Source organism: Fopius arisanus, unplaced genomic scaffold (assembly GCF_000806365.1).
Source record: "Fopius arisanus strain USDA-PBARC FA_bdor unplaced genomic scaffold, ASM80636v1 scaffold00015, whole genome shotgun sequence".
In the NCBI taxonomy this organism is placed as follows: Eukaryota; Metazoa; Arthropoda; class Insecta; order Hymenoptera; family Braconidae; genus Fopius; species Fopius arisanus.
Genome location: NW_011887754.1, coordinates 1,430,320 through 1,451,018, shown reverse-complemented (window position 1 = coordinate 1,451,018; position 20,699 = coordinate 1,430,320). Strand labels below are relative to the sequence as shown.

Sequence of the window (20,699 nt, the reverse complement as noted above, 5' to 3'; positions counted from 1 at the left end):
ATTTATTTAGTCTTTAATCCTCGGGGAAATGATAACGATAAGGAATCTGGGGTACTGCGCCCTGGCAGGGGCAATTCGCCTGCTATTGATGAACTCGGAGCTCCAGAAAATAATCGCCGACAGGGTCGAGGTCTCAACGGCCTTGAACTCTTGGAAACGAGTGACAGAAGGTGTCCACTTGAGAAAATTCAACATCGACCCCTACACCGGTGATTTATTCCACGAGACCCCGGTTGGACTATTGGCGTTCACCTACATTCACGATTATTTATCAATCTGGGCAGTCAAATGTATTTTCGTACTTGCTGACTTGATTACTGCCTGGTGTCTCTTTTCCACTGCCCGCCTCTATATTGCAGAACTTGTGAAACGAGAGCGAGAAATATTAAAGAAAAAAGAGACGAAAGACACGGACCTCTGCTACACGCCTATCTCGAAGATCGCGAAGACGTCGGTGCTGTACGTCCCAGCAGCTTATCTGTTTAACCCATTCATCGTTCTGAACTGCGTGGGCCTGACGACGACAGTATTCACGAATCTGTTATTCTCGGCGATGTTGCTGTCGATGATAAAACGTTCCAAGTTGGGAAGCAGTTTTTTAATAGCCCTCCTGACGCTCCAGGGGCTGTACCCAATGGCACTAATGGTTCCTGCGACGATTTACACAACGAGGGATTTTCCCCAGGGCAAGAGGTTCCTTCCAATCACCCAAATGATTTTTCTCTTCTCCTTTTTTTTGGGAGCCCTCTGCTACCTCTCCTTCCTCATCATGGGGAACTGGAATTTCTTAGGGAATACTTTGGGCTTCATCCTGACTGTTCCTGACCTGCGCCCTAACATCGGACTGTACTGGTACTTCTTCACAGAGATGTTCGAGCACTTCCGATGGCTCTTCATCGCCTCATTCCAGATAAATGTGGGAATATTGTACGTTATTCCGCTCGCTCTCAGCCTCAGGAAGGACCCGATGCTCCTGGCATTCGCCTATTTAGCTATTCATGCAATTTTCAAGTCATATCCATGCATCGGCGATGTTGGGTTCTACATGGCATTGCTACCTCTGTGGCGACATTTATTCAAACGTAAAAAAAAAATCTTAATTCAATTGTTGTAACAAATCCACTGAATTCATTGGCAATTGTTCTCTTGATGTTTATAGATATGCAGCAGGGCTTCCTGGTTGGCTGTTTCATGCTCTTCTGCACAGCGTTCGCCCCAACAGTCTGGCACCAGTGGATCTACTCGAGATCAGCGAATGCCAATTTTTATTTCGGTGTCACTCTAGCATTCGCCATCGCTCAAATATTTTTACTGACAGACATACTGTTTGCTAGTGTTAAAAGAGAACTGGCTGTCCGCCACGGATTGTCAACGGAGATCAACGGAAAGAAAGCTCAACTTATTTTGGAATAATCTGATAATAATAATCAAAGAAAATTCAACTGAAAAAGAAACTCAATAATTTCACGATTTTTCCTGCGAAAAAGAATTCATCGTATGATCTAGAAGATAAGTAGAATCGGATGCATTGAATACCGAGTGAATGATCAGTTGAAATGATTCAGTGTGATTGCGCCAATAATTGATTAATCGTGATGAAATAAAAGTTTGATGAAAATAATTGCAACGAACAAATCGAAATTCAATGAAGAACTCCTCATTATTGCATTATTATGTTGCATATCAATAAAGTCAATAACATAATCAATTTTTTCATCTCCACTTCACTTCTTCATTCATTCATTTTTTTTTTAAAGTTCAATTTCTCCGAAAAAATTGAACAATCATAGAAAACTCGCAACCGATGACGCAAATAATATCCGCTGAATCGTGATGAAACATATGTTTCTTATAAATAAAATCGTATCGATTAATTGCCTCCACTAATTGCGGTGTCGTCGCCGAAGTCACTGTGGCATTTAAATTTCAGCTAAGTAGGTCAACCGCTCAGCTGTTCGGGCCACTACCCTTCCACTCCATGAGTACACTGAAGTAAGCTATTTAAATCGCCTTTGAAAAATCCCAACGAATTCAACGGGAACGGTGGCAAAACACACAATCACGCGTTTAAAGACTGTGTAAACATGGACTCCTTAACGTGATATAATTGAAATTACTCGTTAATTACGCGCCAGTTGTCACGGATAAATTCTCCAAACATACCGGTGACACTTGAAATATCCATTTACCCAATCAATTCAAAACAAAAAATCCTCCCACAACATAACCTGCGAAAAACCTGTCCATTGCAATTGAAAAATGAAAATAATTGGAGGAAAGTGAGTTAAATATAGACGTGTGATGTTCCGTTTAACCTGCTAGGAGTTTTCCAACGCTTGGATAATTTTCACGTCGTTTTCTTCATCAATGACAGGTAAGACGTGATTATTGTGAAATTTTGAGGAATGCCCAGGGTCATCAGAAGACTCTTATGTTTTCGGAGGAGGAAATTCGAGGACTGTTGCACGTACAAATGGAAATCCAGGTCCTTCCATCGACCACTGATTCCTACTTTCTTATTTTAAATATCAAGTGAGATGAAATGAGTTTTCCTCGAATAATCGGGGGATGTGAAATTATTATTCTCGTCGAAGACACCCTCACGACTTCATTCTCACTGATATTTTTTGAGAGGGAAGAGGAATTGATGAGCTAATCGGTTATTCCAGGAAGGTTTTAAGGAAAATGGGGCAGACACTGAGTGAACCAGTGACCACAAAGACCTCTGCCTGCTGCAGGGATTCTAATTTCCTCGTTGGTAGTTCCTGCATGCAGGGATGGAGAATCAAGATGGAAGACTGTCATGTTCATATTCTCTCGCTTCCGGATGACCCTGAGGCATCGTTTTTTGCGGTTTACGATGGCCATGGAGGGGCTACAATGTCTCTACATGCTGGAAAACATCTTCACGAGTATATCACGAGGACACCAGAGTACCAGGAGGGGAAAATTGTCGAGGCAATGGAGCAGGGCTTTCTGCAGCTGGATAAAGCCATGCAGGCAGACGCAACACTGAGGGCTGACAGAGCTGGAACTACTGTCATTGCAGTATTGATCAAAGACAACATTTTGTATTGTGTAAGTGCCCTAGTTTCCATGTACTCCTCGGGGCAGTCAACTCGTCTTGTCAAGTGAATAATACTTGAATTGTCTGGAGACTGTTTCTCTCTATCCCTGCAATTTTTTTTTTCGATGGACAAAACGAGAAAAAAAATAAATTTTTTCAATTGAAAAAAAAAACCATCGTTTCAGGCGAACGCAGGGGACAGCCGAGCAGTAGCGAGTGTTCATGGTGAGGCAGTGTCCTTGAGTCGTGACCACAAGCCCTTCCTCGAGGATGAGAGGAAGAGAATCGAAGCAGCTGGGGGCTGGGTGGAGTTCAATCGAGTCAATGGGCATCTGGCGCTCTCCCGAGCTCTCGGAGATTTCAAATTTAAGTGGAATGGTAAAAAATCTGCTAAGGAACAGATCGTAACAGGTAACTTGATAAAAAAAAATCATTTGCCAATCACTCGATCGAGGATATCCTTCATTCGTCGCAATATAATTTTCTCAGCTTTCCCTGAAGTTCAAAAATTTGAGATAACCAATGATTGGGAGTTCGTTATCCTCGCGTGTGATGGAATCTGGGACGTGATGACCAGTGAGGAGGTCATCGAATTCCTGAGGGAATCCATAGCAATTGCCAGGCAGAATGATCCAGACCTTCTGGCAGACGCTGAGGCCGTCTATCCAGAGGAAATATGCGAGGAGTTGATAAACCGATGCCTCGCACCAGATGCACTGATGGGCACTGGCTGCGACAATATGACAGTCGTACTGGTATGTTTTCTCCACGGGAAACCGTCTTTACACCTAGAGCTGCAGTGCCAACGTATCCCTAGGACTGGGACTCGTCCAAAAGAGGAGTGAGTCAGACCTTTCATCTCGTAAAATAACTGAACATCGATTCATCTAGAAAAATATTGATTAAAAAAAAAATCCATCCGGAAGCCAGGTATAATAAAATAAATTCGATTTTGACATTCCAGATTAAGAAACGGAAATCACTCTATCCCTTCGTCAGACGCAGAAAATCATAATGTGGATAAATCAGAAGAGAATCAAGAAACCATTGAGGAAGACAGCGAGGACAGCGATAAAATAGAGCAGAATTCGTCAGGTGAGGGACTAGTGGAGAAATTCCTGGAAAATCACTGGCCGGATCCATCTAAAAAATAATTCCCCAACGTCCGATGAAGAATGAATCACATACAAAATTTTCTACACCGCTGCGTGAGCTCTTCCCCACCTCAGATTAATTTTAAAAACTTGTATATAATAATAATGTGTATTCAATTAACAATTGATAGAATACAAGATTTTCAACGATACACTGTCCTTAAGTTTCTCATAACTCGATGTTTAAAAACAGAAAAAAAAAATAATGGAAAACCGTTGAACAATCGCATCACACGTTCGAATCCACTGAAGAGGAAATCCTGTGGTTAGATGGTGAGAGTTTATTAGCGGGAATTGCCGTCTTATTTTTATTGTTAAAACCCGTAACGATCTTGAATTGACGAAACTGCAGCATTTGCAAGGGAACTCAATCTCCCCGCAACTTTATTTACTCCCTGGCGAACACTTTCGCGCACATCCTCCAGATCCACAGATTGGGTTCGAGCTGTTATATTGCTCATTGACAGGGATGACGATGGAGAGGTGGTGCCTGTGCCAAAATAATCAGCTGATGATATCGACGATTGACCCTCAAATCGACGCAAATTACTCTTACGTTCGAACTGAAAACAAAATCATTCACAATGGATGAATTTAATTTACTAATTCTTGCGAGTAATTCAATAGCTTCATTTAATTCACGATTTATCGTGAATAATCTATAGAATGAATAATTTTCTGACAGATTCCCAGAAATTAAACCCAAAAATTGATAAAAACGAATGAATTTGATTTACTGAACCCCTCTAATTAATTGCAGTAATAAATAAATGACGAAATTAAGACTTACTGAATCATCATTATTACTATCCCGGAAGTACTGATCAGAACTGATGGCCTTGGCCCCTCCGAATTTTCTCTGGGCCTCGCCATCAGTGTTGGAACTGCCACTGGAAGTACTTTTTACATCTCCCCGACCCCCATTGAGCTTCAGGGGAGCTCTCCTGGGCATCTCAGGCTCTGAGATGACCACGACGTCCTCATTTCCCGTTTTGTAATTTGATTTCGTTGGATAGGGAGAGCTAATTGCAGAAAAAAAATCGTCTAGGTCAGGAACGGATCGAGTTGAGGGACTGTCGATTTCCGCGTCATCTCGTGAGTTGTATCTGGATTCATTTGCAGTGGCTTTACGACCTGACGACTCCTGAGTTATGACCTTCATATCGTTAAAGGCCGAGTGACTGGCTCCACTCCTGGCATTGAATCCCATTCCGAGACGTTCAGCCTGAGATGCTTTTTTAGGATCGAGCATTTTGGTCCTCTCCTTGACGAGTTTCGCCTGCTCTGTGAGATTCTGCTCGTATTTGTAAGCCAGACGACTGTCAATCTCAGCTTGCTCCTCTTTTCCACGCTCTGGGACCTCCTTGGGCTCCAGGACATTCGCCTCGGCGATGTTTTTCTCGAGTTCATCGAAATTAGTGGTGACTCTTTGGGCCCCAAGTCCTCCAGTCTTCTTCCCGAGCCCTGGTCGCCTGGTCTGTACCTTTCTACCACCTATTGTGGGTTTTCTGTCGGGTTGAACACTCGGGGGGGAGTCTGAGAGCTTCACCGTCGGCCCCAGACCACTGGCAGGTGAATCTGCTGTCGATTCTGGTCGATTTTTGGGTGAATTATCATTTAAGAGAGATTGTGCGGTGAGAGCAGCCACTTTGGGCTGGGCTGGGACAACTGGGGTCGACCTGGCGTCTTCGAATGTCTCGTGTTCTGTGAAGAAATCAACTTCTGCTGGCTCTTCGTTTGCATCCACGTGATCGTCTAAATGCAACTGTCGGGGAAATTTATTTTTTATGGAGAGTTCTTCCAATTTTAAATTTACTTTTTAAATTCATTCTTTCATTTCTTATTCGTTATTTGAAAAATTCATGTCAGTAAAAAATCAAACAATGTGGGTGAGGTGAAAATATTGTTTCACAGCAACATCATATCTCATTACGAATAGTCATTACGTGAATTGTGAATAGTGAATTCAACGATGTGTTAATAATTTTATAAACGGCTAAACCAAAAATCGAGGACTTTGGAGCTCACCGATTTCAATGGATTTGAAGGAAGAATAGCCTACAATTGTTAATGAACAGATAAAAGAACAGTTTACAGTTGTTTCAATCGACTCATGAAGAGATCAGGGAATAATCACCTTAGTACCATGACGACGCATCGCCTGGTTGGCAGCTTGCGATAATTTTTCTCGATACTGCATGGCAGTGCGAGATTTATACTTCTGCTGGGCATCGGTCGTCGTGCAATTGTGCTGGGAGAAAAATGTCCTCTGGAGGAGAAAAAAAGACTCAGAAATGGCAAAATCATGTTCTCAAAAAAAAATCAATTGTGAAAGAAAAAATTCCAATATTAACCGGAATACTTTCCCTTCACAATTAATTTTTTTTTTACTCATGGATGACTTACGGCGTGAGCATTGCCTCCCAACTGCATGTTTCTCAATTGGAGCCATGTCCAATTGGTGTCCAGCTGTGAGGACCTGACGAAGGTCAAGTGCACACCCAAACTCCGATGAACAGCTGAACAATCAATGCAGAGGAAGACACCGTATGTCACGCTGCACCAAGCTGGATTCTTCGCATTGCAGTCGAAGCATGTCTGAAGATAATTAACTAATTTGTTAATCCCCTTGAATCAATAACTCCAAAAAAAAACCCACATATTGAAAAAACTCAATGAAAATTGTATTAAATTTATCAATTTCCACTTGTGATCACTCTTTCCCGTTCCTTATCGTTTGGGGACATTTCAAATGTGTGAAAAAATATTCACAATGCAGTCGCTAATTAACCCATCATAACCTCTCCATAAAAAAAAATTGATAAGACCTCAAAAAATTATTTTCTGCTGCACCTGTTATGAAAATCGACAAACAGATATTGGAAGGAAATTCCTGGAAATTATTTAGAAGTAATTAGCGATGGAAATGTGTGGTTGATGGGTTGGACTCGTGTGCAAATTGGCTAGGAAGGTATAATTTTTTCAATATTTCATTTGTCCATTTCAGAAAGCGGAATGTTTTATACCGATTTTTCGAATTTGAGACGTACCTTGTTCGTGGGGATAGACCTCAATCTTTTAAATATTTCCTCAATATCAGACTTTGTAGGGCCTGGATCTGCCATTTTTGACGAGTTGTCAACGTGAGTCAGGCGGAATTGTGGGTAACGTGTAAGTGGTTGTGGCTTGGATTTGCCCCATTGGTTGCAAGAAGGCGGGGAAAACAAATGGAAGAATTTTTTATCAGACTTTTTATTGGATTTTTTATTTTTTTTTTTTACAAAAGAAAAATTAATCTCATGAATAAATAATTAATTTAAAGTGTTGTTATTCGTCGTGCTCGAGGCTCTGGAGGATGTGGAAACCGGCGTCGAGACTTAGGGGAAAGCCCATGTCGGGATCGAGAAGCTGAAGAGTTGGAGCCTCTCTGAAGGTGTTGCCAAACTCGTCGAGCTCTTCAAACTGGATTTTATTCACGGCTTCATCGAGCTCCATACTGTCACAACAAAAACGAATTCAACTCGAGCTCTTAATACGAATTTATCAATTGAATTTAATCAGTTGAAATATTAATTCCCACTCACTTGACACTCGCACTGAGCTCCATTTCCCTCTGCTCCTCCATACCCACTTCCACCTGACTTTTTATTTCTTTCTCATGACGAATGACATAATTTTGATAATAATCGTGGAGATCCACCACACCACCGATGCCAGTTTCAACGAGTACTCGTTCCATGTCATCCTAGAAAAAAAATTAAATAAACGACTCGAAGAACACTCCATTGAGTGTTGAAAAAGATAAAATTCGGAATTATATCTATATTTTTTACTCACTGGAAAACCGTGCTCACTCTGTTCAGAAGCAACCTTCAGCAGCAGTGTCATCTTCCTGAGGAAGTGGTCAGCCACGTCTGTAAGGATCTCAATGGCAACGTCAGAAGCTGTTTGATACCCTAAATGTGCTGAGAGGACGATGACCGAGTGTTTCAGTAAATTCCTCGCTGTCGCGGGTTTCAAATGATGCACTGTCGAGACACTCTTCAGCTCTGCCCTGGAAATACAATTTTCAATTCAAAGACAATTCCCCCGCGAAATTCTCCGTAACGTGTATTAATCCCATGACATTCTGGAGGATTCACATACTTCTCTGGTCTTGGTGATAGAAAATTGAATGGATTCGTTGGTTTCTTCATCTGCGGATAATCCTGCTCGTCAACCTCTGATACTCCTCGAATGAGTGTGCCCTCGTCCTGAATAAAAAATCATTAATCTCCTGTAGGCCCTCAATTTTATTTTTCAAAATTGAAATTACCATCGATCTCAGTTGACCGTGCAATTGAATTGTGTTCAAGACGTGAGGATTATCCATGGGCAGTCTGTAACCGACGAAAATAAAAAAATCATCACTGAGTAATTAAAATCAGTCAATCAATTCCTAGAGTCTTTCATAAAAAAAAATATGGCAAAACATAAAAACCTACTGTATGAATTCCGTCTGTCTCTCGGTCTGGTAATCACAGTCTGTTCCATTGGAGTCATCGAGCACCTGTCTCCAGATATTCTCGATAATATCAGGAGTGATAACTTCCTGTTTATGCGTCTCTCTAGCTGGTAATTCTCCCCAGTGTCCCCCAGAGCTGATATTTTTACTGGACTTCATTAAATTCTTAAAATTAACCCCGAGAAAATATTGAGCAACGATTCTACCGAAGGACAACTGTACCCCAAGCACCATCAACAATCGAATCAGTCGAGTCCTCACATTTCCTCGAGATCTTCCATCAGGATATCATGTTTTTATTATCAGAAGTATCTTGAACAATGTTTACATATATCCTACATAAGCACCTTCTCCCACCCCTCGGTATCGCCAAGCGATTCGTGTAAAAAGGCGCAAGAGTTGTTCTCTCACAATTTCTTCATCTCCGTCAGGTAATTGCGTCTCAATTAACCTCCGAAATCATCATTCTATTCATTTGGCCGCACACTTACACACAAAACCGAAAACTGTTTACTTCAAATCTTTATTATGATTTCCCTACGGTTTTTGATTTTTCAAGGTTATGATCAAATGCGCTCAACAATTCGCCATATTGTTTGATCTTTTTTTTTTAATTTCACGGCCGCGCATGCCTGGAGCGCAGTGGGAAATTTGGATTTGAATTTTCGAGAAAAACGGCCTTTTGATATTTTTTCGTAACATCAACAGTTTTTCAGGTATATTGCATTTCAGGGGAAATGGTAAAATCCCAATTATTTCGCTTGTTATTAATTTTTTTTTTGTCACATGTTTTTTCTCATTATTTAACAAGTGAGTAATGGAGAGCACTGCAGCATCAATTTTAACGAGAGCTGTGGAGATGGACAAGAAAGAACAATACACCCTTGCACTAGTGCTGTATCAGGAGGGCCTGCAAATCCTAGTGGATTCGATGAAAGGTCATTTTTTGAAATTGAATTATAAGTCCAAATTAAATTATCAGAAAATTATTAATTGACCTTTGGACTTGCGAATTTTTTAAAACCATTTATTATTTTTTCAAGTGTTTTATTGAGTGTTATTGGAATGAATGGAAATATTTATTTGCTTCACGAAGGTTTAAAGGACGAAAAGAAGAAGAAGCACTTCTCGGCTAGGATAGAACAGTACTTCAAAAGAGCGGAAGATCTGAAGGAGTTGATACGAAAGAGGAAAGCCGAGGGAAAATACAGGGAGCAGATGAAAATAGAGGCAGGTAGCGTCGGTCACGGGTATAGGAGTCTCTTCGGAAGATTCCTGGATGACACCGTGACGCATGTCCACATCGAGGATCCGTACGTCAGAGCTTATCACCAGGTGATAAAAATAAAAAAAACCACCGATGCAAAAAACGTCAGGTCTGATCAATTTCCGGATTATATTCTGTTTCAGTGTTTAAATTTGGTAAGATTGTGCGAATTAGCTGTTCAGAGGTGTAAGTCCCTGTCAAGAGTTTCTCTACTCACCACTCAGGACCCGGAGGATGGAAAAAATCAAGTGAAGAGATTGGAAGAATTGCGATCGAATTTGGCGACTCGATTAGTGACATTTGAAGTCAAATTTTCAGATACACTCCACGACAGACAAATATCGTGAGTTGGAAAATCCCGTGGAAAACATTTCCATAAATTTCAGTAATTCATTTGAATCCTTGTCAATTGGAATTATTTTTCGGCCCAGGAGAGAAGAAATATTCATGCAAAAACAATAATTCTTAATTTTTAAAAAATAATTTTAACCCAATTATGGGAATAAAATTTTTTTTTGTAATATAGTATATTTTGGTTATCATTGCATTGTTTAACAGGCTAAGCAACGGTTGGGTAATAAAAATTGGACGAGGTCTAGACTACTTCAAAGCTCCAGAGGGTAAATTCGTCCTGGGAGCGTGTGACATGGAGTTGCGACCGTGTCTCGAAACCACAGTTGATATTTTTCATACAAGCCACCTGGAAAGACCACTGTGAATTTCCCTCCAATGGTGTTTAGAATAATTTTTTTATTTTACAAGATTTAATTATGGCACTAAACAATTGTTACAATAATTAAGCCTATGTACACTGCTGATCGAATAGAATTCAAAAAATCTATTTTTCCACGAAATGACTCGATTTATTCATCCCAGACTCACATTTCCGAAAAGTACGTCCTTGTCCTCCATGACCCGAAAAAATACTCCGTAATTAACTCTCTCATTCATCACTTAATTAATCTCACAAAGAGTAATCGCAGGCCTTAGCCTGTCCGATGTGCTGCGCAGCCTTCCTGCAGGCGATCCTGAGACTCCTGGTGTACTTGAGAAGCCCACCCTGGTCCTCCTCATCCTCAGAATGATAATTAGGCAGGCAATCAGCCCCTCCCACGGCGACGACCTGCTTCGCAATTTCTGGATCAACGCAGAGTCTGGTGAGAGCAGCAGCTGCAGTAACCGCTAGTCTCTGATAAGCCTCCTCGATCCCCGGAGGCGCCATCCTGAGGAAACACACGAGAGCGACCGAAGCCCTGGCTCTGGCAAGATGCCCCCTGACATCAGGAATCTTGGCTAATTTACCCACGAGTGAGGCGACCTGCTCCATAAGCCAAATGCTTCCCCCAACGCTTTTCTTCACGCACCTCAAGAGCTTCCGGACTGTCTCGCACTTGACGAGAGCATAAACGCACTTCTGAGAGTCTCCAAGATTATTGAGAGCCGCAGCAGAGAGTAGGAGAGTCTGTGCGCACCTCGTCTCCTCGGCCAGATTCGTCAGAATGTCCACGAGAATATTGGCAAAAGGTTCAAGATGCCGTAGGCCGAGGGCGTCAGTCCAGGGTGCAGTTATCTGCACGACAAGAGCAGTTGCCTCCATCCTCTCCCTCTCAGGGGCGGTTTTGGAGGCGAGGAGATCGACGAGAATTTCTGGGCCCCCCTCCTTGACGAAATGCCCGATGGCCAGGGGACAACAGCACACGCTGGACAACGCCCGCAGTGTCGAGCATCGCAATTCACTGGAGAGTCTTCCAGCTGAGATGAGGGACGTCAGGAGTGCTCTGACTCCTGAGCACCTGGCGATGCTGTTGCCTGCTCGGGTACCCGCGAGTCCCAAGGCTGTCAGGGCAGCAAGGGCTCCTCTCGCAGCACTCCCGGTCTCCCTGGGTGCGTCCTCCAGACCCCTCACCACTCTCTCGATATAGAAATCCAGGCGAGTGTTCACTGTTGAGTTCACCACGTTCTCCAGGGACTCCAGTTGGGACAGAACCGAGCGGAGACTCCCCTCGTGGATCCTCCGGGGTGGAGGGGCTCCGAGTTCTGATAACAGGGAGAATGCCTCGTCCTCGATTGATCGCAAAAGTTTGCGCTCTGATCTTCCGCTCTCGAGGCTCGAAACTTTATCAATTACTTCGTTGATGTGTTTTGAGAAACCGTCGGCGCGGATTATCAATTCTGTGGCTGCTGCAGTGGCTGTCGATGTCATCAGGCGCAAATCCCGTGACTGGCTTTCCTCTCGTGTTTCTTGAGGTTTCTTGGGGAGCGCTTTGCTCTGCAGTGCAACGCTGCACTCTGGATCGTAATCCTCTGCGAGATCGTTCAGCCACGTTTTCACAGACTCCTGGTATCTATCGGTTGGAGTCCTGTCAGCGGATCCTGAGCGATCGTTCGAGAGACGAGTGTACCAGGGCCCTGTGAAGGACGGGGTCGAACCTCGAGAGGTACTCGAGGACGTCGGGATATCATCCTCTGGTGGCTCTTGCGCGTACAGAAAATCCCCCAGGCACTCCTCCACCTGGGGAGTCTGGCCTGAGGGAAGTGGGCAATCCTCCTTCTCCTCTTCGATTCTGCAACAGATTGATTAATAATTAAAAAAAAAAAAAAATTAAAACACCAGTGAACTGAGAAAAAATCGGAAAAACTTTTTTCAATTTCACTGGAAACAAATAATAATAATATAATTGAATTGTAATGGAAAAATTGAGAAATGGAATAATAATGGAACGTAGAAACGGTATATTTTTTCATATCAATCTGAAATAAGATCTTGAGAATTTTCCACTTTTATCGGGATAATAATCTTTCATTATGTACCTCGACCAAGCCATCGCGTGTTATCGCTCGTGATTTTCTCGGAAAATCTAGAGATTCAGTCCTATCACTTGCACTTGAAACTACTGCACTCCAGTCCATCACCGTCTCCAGGCCAACGTATCCCCCACTTTCTCAGGAAAATTCTCATATGCAGTCCCCCAGATTATCGCGTCGTACCACGAAAGCTGACTAATCCAGCAGTGATCTCGTCCAATGACTAATCCATTCACTCGTATTTTCATTTTTTCCCCTCGTGATTCTTCATCTCTGGAGAACGCGGATGAATTCCTCCAGTGACTCAATCCAATTTCCTGGGGTATACAACTGCAGAACTAATTTGAATTTGTCGAGAGCTAGTGTTGGTCGTTGGCTGTCGTCGATGGGACTAATGGAATTTCCTTTCTTTCAGAGACAATTGCCTCAAGATGGAGATCACGCGAGATTTTTATTTCGGATTACGTACGAATCGAGACGTAGAATCAGAGGTCGAACACGTATTCTTATGCGAGATGGATTGAATAATAATGACATGAAGACGAGACCAGACGGAAGAATTCGGCTCTATTATTCGTTCATCTACATTTCTATTTCAATTTCCGTTTCTACTCTCCCCAAGACCGACGGTTTTATTATTTATTTATTATTATGCAATGCTGAGTCAACGCTCGGCTATTAAAATGAAAAATTAATAGAATTAATAGAATTACTGAATTATTGAGTTGATTCACAAGCGTATTGACATTCTTGTGCGAAATACCCATCGTCTCTTTTGTAAATATGTTTTGCTTGTCGCATTCCTCTGGTTGTTGCTCACTGTACACTCATTTCCGATTGATATCCCCTAAGCTAGAACAACCATTTCGTCACATACCGATCGCAATCACCAGCAAAGCCCATTATCGGTGATTCTCAATCGAAATATTTAGGTTTCTACCGTTCTCCAGCAATTCTACTGACTCACCTGTTATGACTTGCTCTATATTTTGAGGTAAATTCTGTTATCTCGCCCCACGTGTGCCAAGACCCCTGATGACTCGTTTTTTTATCTCTATCTTGATTTATGTTGCGAGTTATGAGTGGATACCAAGACAATTCGAAAGAGGATATTGATAATTTGGGAATAATAATAATTTCATAATTGCTTCAAAGTCAAAATAATTGGATGTTCAGGGGAAAATCGAAAAATTTATTCCCCTGAGGTTTTTTCAATTATATTAATTAATTCCCGAAATTTGGAAGTAATTTACATTTTTATAATATCAAAAATGGAAAAATAAATTGAGCTCACCTGGGAGACACGAGTTCTCGTTCCTCGTCGCTGGTAAAAATCATACTCTGTCTGCACCTGGCTCCAGGTAATTCCCTCTTGGGAGTGGACGTGTGTAGGAGATCGTGTTCCCTGAAGAGGGCATTTACCCTGGGATTGGCCCTGGGTCTGTCAGATCGTCTGCGTCGCCTCCTGTGACGCCGGGGGGTTCCATCATCCCCTACTCCTGGACTCTTGGAGCGTTCGGAGTCGGAGAAACCGGAGTCGAGACTGCCGTGTCCCTGACACCGAGGGCTCGCCGACCTGCAGCACTCCGCATCCCCCAGGGACTCCGGCACGTCCTCCGGAACCTGCGACAGCCTCCGCTCGATGGAAGTCTGCAGCTGAACCTCTCCACCTTCTTCAATCACCTCGTTCACCCTGATGGCAGTGATATTCAGGCTGACACTCTGGGACAGCTCTATCTCCTCGTGACTTGTGTCACTGTCTTTCTCAGTGTCAGTGTCGCGACCAAAATTGCAGTAGGAAGTCTGCAGGACCCGAGAGGACGAGCCCAGGAGAGGAGTTCTGTCCAGATCCTGAGCCTCCATGTGCCCCCAAAACACTCGACTCTGCATTCGTTTAAACCCGCTCATTCCGATAATTTATGTAATTATAAATAACTGACTCACTCGACAGCTCAAAATTTCACTGATTGTTGAAATACTCAACCACAGATTTATCTTTAAAAAAAATCACTGGAGAAATCGTTTCAATTTTTCACTTCAACAAAAAACATTTCACTGTTCTCCGGTGGAAAGAGAAGTGCTGAAAATACGGAACTAGACTAATCCGTTGGATTATTTCTCAAAACTCCCGACTCAAGACGGAGAACCCCCAGAACTTCCGGTGAAGACACCCAGAGGGGTTAGCACCCCCTGGCCAACAGCAGCAACTCCTGTTGTCACGATCCACTGGAGCAGGACGGAGTCGCGTGGGCGCCTTATGGCGTGAAAATGAACCCCTGGACACTGGTGATGAGCAACTGGAGGCACGCGACCTTCTGCCGTCGGTATTTCCAGAACGTAAACCTGGATGACACCCGCACACCCACTTATTCCATCATAATCCAATCGGCGAATGCGCCTGTAACGGCATTAGTGAGTAATCGGAAGTAACTCCCACCACCCGATTTATCCACTCAATGGACACCGATTTATTTATTCATGTAAGATCCGCTGGATTTTTAGTCAATTGGTGACATTAATTCGTTTGCATTCACCTGGTGAGAACGAGTACGTGGGAATTTTATCAGACCATCAGCCGATTGTTGTGAATTCACGGGTTTATTAATTATTTATAAATAATCCAAGGACACGCGATTATCATCGAGTTATCACAATTCCAAAACGAGCGGTTCACTCTTTAATTATTGATAAAGCATTTTATTTTTTATTTGTCGTCGATTTATTTTTTTTTTCATTCCCCGAGTAAATTTATTTTTTTTTATTTTTATGATTATTGAAACACTTGGCGTTCACTGGTTTTTTGAATATTCGGGATGATTTTTGGGGATGACGAGCTTCTGCGTGGATTCCATCCGACTTCCTGGCGGTCTCTCCTCCCTCTGGGCGCAAAGTCGCGGGCATCCCCTCATCTCCTTTCACCCGCCACGCCTCCCCTTGGTACCCCATATTAATGCACCTATGGGGGTTGCCGCGTGTGTTGGCATTTACTGTATGGGGGAAGGGGGACATTTCCCCTCCCCACTTTTCTAACGTACAACTGGTTATTTTGAAAAAGTCATTACTGCTCCTCTCCCTTCGAAATTGAAACTCCGAATTTCGAATTAATCAAATCTGACAGCGATGAGATGAAAATAAAAAAACTCCCTCTTTGCGGGGGAATCTATGTAAAATAGATGTAAAATGGTGATTTTGAATATAAAAAATAAATAGGTCAATTTAGAGTATTCGATTATTATGTATATTCAGATATTCCTATTACGAAATGGCAAACTGGAAAAACTCTATTTTTTCGATGCTCGTTTTCAGCGAATATCTCAAAATTGACGAAAGATACCGAAATTTTCGTAAATATTTTTTTTGTAGCTATAATATTTTTCTAAAAAAAATGTTTATACAAAAAAATCGATATATTCCTTCAATCCCGAGATATCGGGTCAAAACTGGTATTGAAAAAAATGTACCCATCTCATGATTATTTCATTTGCATCGATGTAATTAATAGAGAATTGTTTTGATGAATTTTGAGGGGTTGGAGTGGGGCAGATCGAGGGAGGGGGATGGAGAGGGGGTGAAATCACGTCGGTGGGGTCTTTGAAGGGCCAGTCACCACCTGGTGACCCCCTCTCACTCTCTCTGAATTTCGAAATAAATGCGCTCTGCATTTACGTGCAGAACATGGGGTTCACACATTCCCCATCCCCTAATGGTACGGCACGCGCCGATAGCGCGCATCTGCTCAGTATCCGGGTTCGGAAAATCCGGTGATATTTATTTTCATGGCTTCCAGACGTTGGAAAATGTCAATGAATTTTACTGCACGTGTTCAGAGCAACTGAGAAAATGATCTCGGACCAGTTGCATCATAGGATTCCGTTGGAGTGATTATTTTCGAAAGTCACAGCAGCAAACTAGAATAAGTGAATTTTTTTCGAGACCAGTTTTTCCCCGATATCTCGGAATGGAAGGGATATACCGATTTTTTTGCGAAAACATTGATTATGCAGAAATATGAGAGCTACAAAAAAGGTAGAACTGTAAATATCGTTATCTCTCTTCAATTCCGGGATATCGGTTAAAAACAGACCGAGAAAAAAATCCACTTATCCTGGTTCACCATTTGACCAGAGAATTCGCGGTGATTTCACTCGCATAATTCGCACGTGGTACGAGATGATTCATTATCTCATGTTTACATACGATAATTAGGTAATTCTAGCACTAACCATTATTTTAACAATGAAATTAATTCGGTGGATTAAATAAGGGGATCGCCGAGTTTTCTATTGTGAAAAAAAGAGGATAAATTTTTTCGAATAATCGCCAGGAATGATTCATCGATTCCGTACAGTGAATTGTAAATTTCCATGGACAATTTAAAAAACGCAGACTAAGTTTCCTTTTAAACTCGTTGAAGTGAAAAGGTGTTTCTGGCATTTAAAAATCGTGTGCACGTATAGCGCAGTCACCCGCTGCTTTTGTCTATCATGTACGGGTTTTTATATTGTACATAACTCCACAAGACCCATACACGGTATGTATAACGGTTTGGCACATCTGTCCCCCTAGTTTTCGCTCGGGTAGGACAATAGGGGCCGAGGGCCCCTTTTATACGTGAACATTCACTGGGTTTACACGAGTGATCGGATGGACTTAGTCAACCGACACTTGGGAATATTGATTTATCATTAACGGTATTAAATCCACCGGCAAGGTGTTGAAAACAAAAGCTATTTCAAGGATAATAATTCTGTTATCTTTACCATTATATTTATGTTTATTAATTTATTAGATCAATTTTTTTCTCAATTGAAAATCTCGCGTTTCACCAAAAACACAAAATCGGAAAAATGGTGAAAAAATTCGATTGACCCCAGGATTGTTCCCCATTTATTTCTCTTAGGATCACTTTTGCATGAAAAAAAATCCTTAGACCCTTCCCCACCCGTAAAAAAATACAACTTAATTTTTTTTTAATTCCAAGCTAAATTCCAATCTTTTCGGTTGACCGATTTTCAAACCTGTGGATAATCCCTTCATACAACAGGATTAAATCAATACTAAATATCCCTCCCCCTGTTTAATTGACTTACCATTTTTTCATTTTAAAAACATTAATAATTGCAATTGATATGGATATTTTGGTAGCCATACCAATTTTCCTCCTGCATAATTCCATTTTTGTCTTCAAACACTCGATATGCGAATTTTCGTATTGAAGGCAATTTTATATAAATATTTTTTATATAAATATTTTTCAAATTCTAATCTTAATAATGATATATAATTATCTCCGTCCTTAAAATTTGGAATAACCATAAAAGGAACTGAATTGAGTGCCGAGAGGTTCTTTCCCCCTCTGGATATTTCCCCTGTCCTGGAGGGACACCCCATCGAACTCATGTCATTGGTTCCCTCCGATTGTAATTCAATCGTCATTGGCAGATTCAAAGGCTCCCGCCTTCCTTCACAAATCAAATCGTCGGATTTTCAGACCCAGAGGAAATAATCTGACAATCCAATTGAGGCGACATCTTGGAGCAAGTCTTGGTCTCGTGCATCGCAACATTTTTCGCATCATCCCGGTGTTCTCCAAAGTTTATCGAATAAACAAAGTAGAAATAAACGTTTCACAATGGTAATACTATAATTCAAATCCCCGAGTATTAATTTTTTTAACGAAAATCCTGGAGACTCCAGGGGGTGTGCCTTTGGTGTAACTTTCAATCAATCACCGGTGGAAAATGTGACAAATGGCGCACGTGTATCATGTGAATTTTCTCACATCTCGAAAATTCTTTTTCATTCATTTGATTTAATGATTAAAAAATGGGCAGACATTTTCATTTCATGAGATATTGGACGGTTGATAATAGACTAATATTTTTTCCTTCTGGAAATGATTGGATTTTCTGATGTTTTGAAGCCCTGAGTCATTGCTCTCATTTTTATTTGAATCTTGATCCATTCCCCAGGTATCCCTGAACCCTGTGAGAATTCTGAAGAACGAAGCTGAAGAGGAGAAGTCAGAAATCGCTCGTCTGAGTCTTTTTGTAGGAGCCATTGCTATTGGGGACCTGGTGAAATCCACACTGGGCCCCAAGGGTATGGACAAGATCCTCGTTGCTCACGGTCGTAACGCAGGACAGGTTCAAGTGACCAACGATGGTGCCACCATCCTCAAGAGTGTAGGTGTCGACAATCCAGCAGCTAAGATTCTAGTGGATATGTCCAAGGTCCAGGACGATGAGGTAGGGGATGGCACCACCTCGGTCACTGTCCTTGGTGAGTCTAACCTCCAAACTTCATCGGTCAATTCAAAGAAATTTTTATATTTGAATGGATAATAATAATGCAATATTTCCTGGTAATAAATTCTGCAGCTTCTGAATTACTGAAGGAAGCAGAGCACCTGGTGGAGCAGAAAATCCATCCGCAGACGATAATCGGGGGCTGGCGCCGTGCAGCGAATGTAGCACGTGAGGCTCTGCAGAATGCAGCATCAGATCACTCAGCAGATCCTAAACGTTTCCGCGAGGACCTCTTGAACATTGCTAGGACGACTCTGAGCTCAAAAATCCTCTCTCAGTACAAGGAGCATTTCAGTGAGCTCGCAGTGGACGCAGTACTGCGTCTGAAGGGTTCTGGCAATCTCTCAGCCATCCAGATAATTAAAATCCGAGGTGCCACACTTGGCAACTCATTCCTGGACTTGGGCTTCCTGCTGGACAAGAAACCCGGCGTTCACCAACCCCAGAAGATCACCGACGCGAAAATTCTTATCGCCAACACTCCCATGGACACAGACAAAATCAAAGTGTTCGGGTCTAGGGTCCGGGTGGACTCGATGGCAAAAATTGCCGAGCTCGAGATCGCTGAGAAAGAGAAGATGAAGGACAAGGTGGAAAAAATTGTCAAGCATGGCTGTAACGTCTTCATCAACAGGCAGCTGATCTACAATTACCCTGAACAGCTGTTCGCTGATGCTGGAATCATGGCCATTGAGCACGCTGACTTCGACGGTATCGAGAGACTTGCCCTTGTCACTGGAGGGGAAATTGTCAGCACTTTTGATCAACCTGAGCTCGTTAAACTTGGAAAGTGTGACTCCATTGAACAAATAATGATCGGTGAAGACACTCTACTGCGTTTTTCGGGAGTACCTCTAGGAGAGGCTTGCACAGTGGTGATACGTGGAGCAACTCAGCAGATTCTGGACGAGGCGGAGAGATCTCTGCACGACGCCCTGTGCGTTCTTGCAGCCACTGTCCGAGAATCCAGGATAGTTTATGGGGGTGGTTGCAGTGAGATGATAATGGCGTGCGCTGTTATGAAGGCAGCAGCGGCGACCCCAGGGAAAGAGGCTGTGGCCATGGAGGCCTTCTCCAGGGCTCTGCAACAATTGCCCACTATAATCGCGGACAATGCTGGATATGACTCTGCACAGCTCATCAGTGAACTCAGGGCTGCGCACAACTCAGGAGTCTGCACCGTTGGCCTCGATATGGAAAATGGAAAAGTGGCGTGCATGACGAAGTTAGGGATTACAGAGTCCTGGGCAGTCAAGAGGCAGGTGCTCCTCAGCGCTGCTGAAGCTGCCGAGATGATCCTTCGGGTTGACAATATTCTGCGATCAGCTCCACGAAAACGTGTCCAGGATCGTGGACATTGTTAATTATTCATCGATTTGGAAATAAAACGTATATTCATCGCAGTGGCGAAGAAATCAAGAGTAACAAGTTCATTTAATTGAGAGATTAGAATAAGACCTACGAAAAGCTTGTTACTCTTTACGTCTTCGCTGCGGATTTTTTTTCTCACTCATTGTTAAGTTAATAAATTGCTTCGAGGGTCGAGTATTTTTCCATTAATTCACTAATACTAAATGAGTATAAGTACGAATTG

General features: G+C 42.4%; 7 protein-coding genes across 11 annotated transcripts; 4 read left to right on the top strand and 3 right to left on the bottom strand.

Moving 5' to 3' along the window:
* The first annotated feature begins 12 nt into the window (after positions 1–12).
* Positions 13–1,621, top strand: PIG-U (phosphatidylinositol glycan anchor biosynthesis class U). Its single transcript, XM_011299879.1, has 2 exons — positions 13–1,082; positions 1,160–1,621. Exons 1-2 carry the CDS (start codon positions 29–31, stop codon positions 1,411–1,413), a joined length of 1,308 nt encoding a protein of 435 aa, XP_011298181.1. The 5' UTR covers positions 13–28; the 3' UTR covers positions 1,414–1,621.
* A 114-nt stretch (positions 1,622–1,735) lies between these two features.
* On the top strand, positions 1,736–4,373 carry LOC105263585 (probable protein phosphatase 2C T23F11.1). Of its 2 annotated transcripts, none has more exons than XM_011299873.1 (5): positions 1,736–1,992; positions 2,670–3,078; positions 3,253–3,478; positions 3,557–3,908; positions 4,032–4,373. In XM_011299873.1, exons 1-5 carry the CDS (start codon positions 1,979–1,981, stop codon positions 4,219–4,221), a joined length of 1,191 nt encoding a protein of 396 aa, XP_011298175.1. In that variant the 5' UTR covers positions 1,736–1,978; the 3' UTR covers positions 4,222–4,373. The 2 variants fall into 2 exon arrangements, with proteins under 2 accessions (XP_011298175.1, XP_011298176.1); XM_011299874.1 differs by lacking the exon at positions 1,736–1,992 and adding an exon at positions 1,999–2,374.
* On the bottom strand, positions 4,315–7,369 carry ArfGAP3 (ADP-ribosylation factor GTPase activating protein 3). 2 transcript variants are annotated; one of them, XM_011299876.1, is made up of 6 exons: positions 7,272–7,369; positions 6,628–6,819; positions 6,359–6,490; positions 6,250–6,279; positions 5,012–5,986; positions 4,315–4,784 (listed from the first exon to the last, which is right to left on the bottom strand). In XM_011299876.1, exons 1-6 carry the CDS (start codon positions 7,344–7,346, stop codon positions 4,536–4,538), a joined length of 1,653 nt encoding a protein of 550 aa, XP_011298178.1. In that variant the 5' UTR covers positions 7,347–7,369; the 3' UTR covers positions 4,315–4,535. The 2 variants fall into 2 exon arrangements, with proteins under 2 accessions (XP_011298178.1, XP_011298179.1); XM_011299877.1 differs by lacking the exon at positions 6,250–6,279.
* A 102-nt stretch (positions 7,370–7,471) lies between these two features.
* On the bottom strand, positions 7,472–8,896 carry LOC105263582 (uncharacterized). The gene is made up of 6 exons (XM_011299868.1): positions 8,706–8,896; positions 8,537–8,600; positions 8,368–8,474; positions 8,059–8,275; positions 7,806–7,966; positions 7,472–7,717 (listed from the first exon to the last, which is right to left on the bottom strand). Exons 1-6 carry the CDS (start codon positions 8,882–8,884, stop codon positions 7,549–7,551), a joined length of 897 nt encoding a protein of 298 aa, XP_011298170.1. The 5' UTR covers positions 8,885–8,896; the 3' UTR covers positions 7,472–7,548.
* A 169-nt stretch (positions 8,897–9,065) lies between these two features.
* Positions 9,066–10,941, top strand: LOC105263583 (MIT domain-containing protein 1-like). 3 transcript variants are annotated; one of them, XM_011299869.1, is made up of 6 exons: positions 9,066–9,156; positions 9,285–9,441; positions 9,537–9,663; positions 9,822–10,060; positions 10,136–10,335; positions 10,551–10,941. In XM_011299869.1, the coding sequence occupies exons 3-6, from the start codon at positions 9,543–9,545 to the stop codon at positions 10,708–10,710; spliced, it is 720 nt and encodes a 239-aa protein (XP_011298171.1). In that variant the 5' UTR covers positions 9,066–9,156; positions 9,285–9,441; positions 9,537–9,542; the 3' UTR covers positions 10,711–10,941. The 3 variants fall into 3 exon arrangements, with proteins under 3 accessions (XP_011298171.1, XP_011298172.1, XP_011298173.1); XM_011299871.1 differs by having other exon boundaries at positions 9,093–9,156; positions 9,434–9,441; XM_011299870.1 differs by lacking the exon at positions 9,285–9,441 and having other exon boundaries at positions 9,073–9,156.
* Positions 10,723–15,242, bottom strand: insc (inscuteable). Its single transcript, XM_011299872.1, has 2 exons — positions 14,092–15,242; positions 10,723–12,556 (listed from the first exon to the last, which is right to left on the bottom strand). Exons 1-2 carry the CDS (start codon positions 14,703–14,705, stop codon positions 10,957–10,959), a joined length of 2,214 nt encoding a protein of 737 aa, XP_011298174.1. The 5' UTR covers positions 14,706–15,242; the 3' UTR covers positions 10,723–10,956.
* A 3,085-nt stretch (positions 15,243–18,327) lies between these two features.
* CCT2 (chaperonin containing TCP1 subunit 2) lies at positions 18,328–20,698 on the top strand. The gene is made up of 3 exons (XM_011299867.1): positions 18,328–18,432; positions 18,770–19,079; positions 19,178–20,698. Exons 1-3 carry the CDS (start codon positions 18,430–18,432, stop codon positions 20,467–20,469), a joined length of 1,605 nt encoding a protein of 534 aa, XP_011298169.1. The 5' UTR covers positions 18,328–18,429; the 3' UTR covers positions 20,470–20,698.
* Position 20,699: the final 1 nt, after the last annotated feature.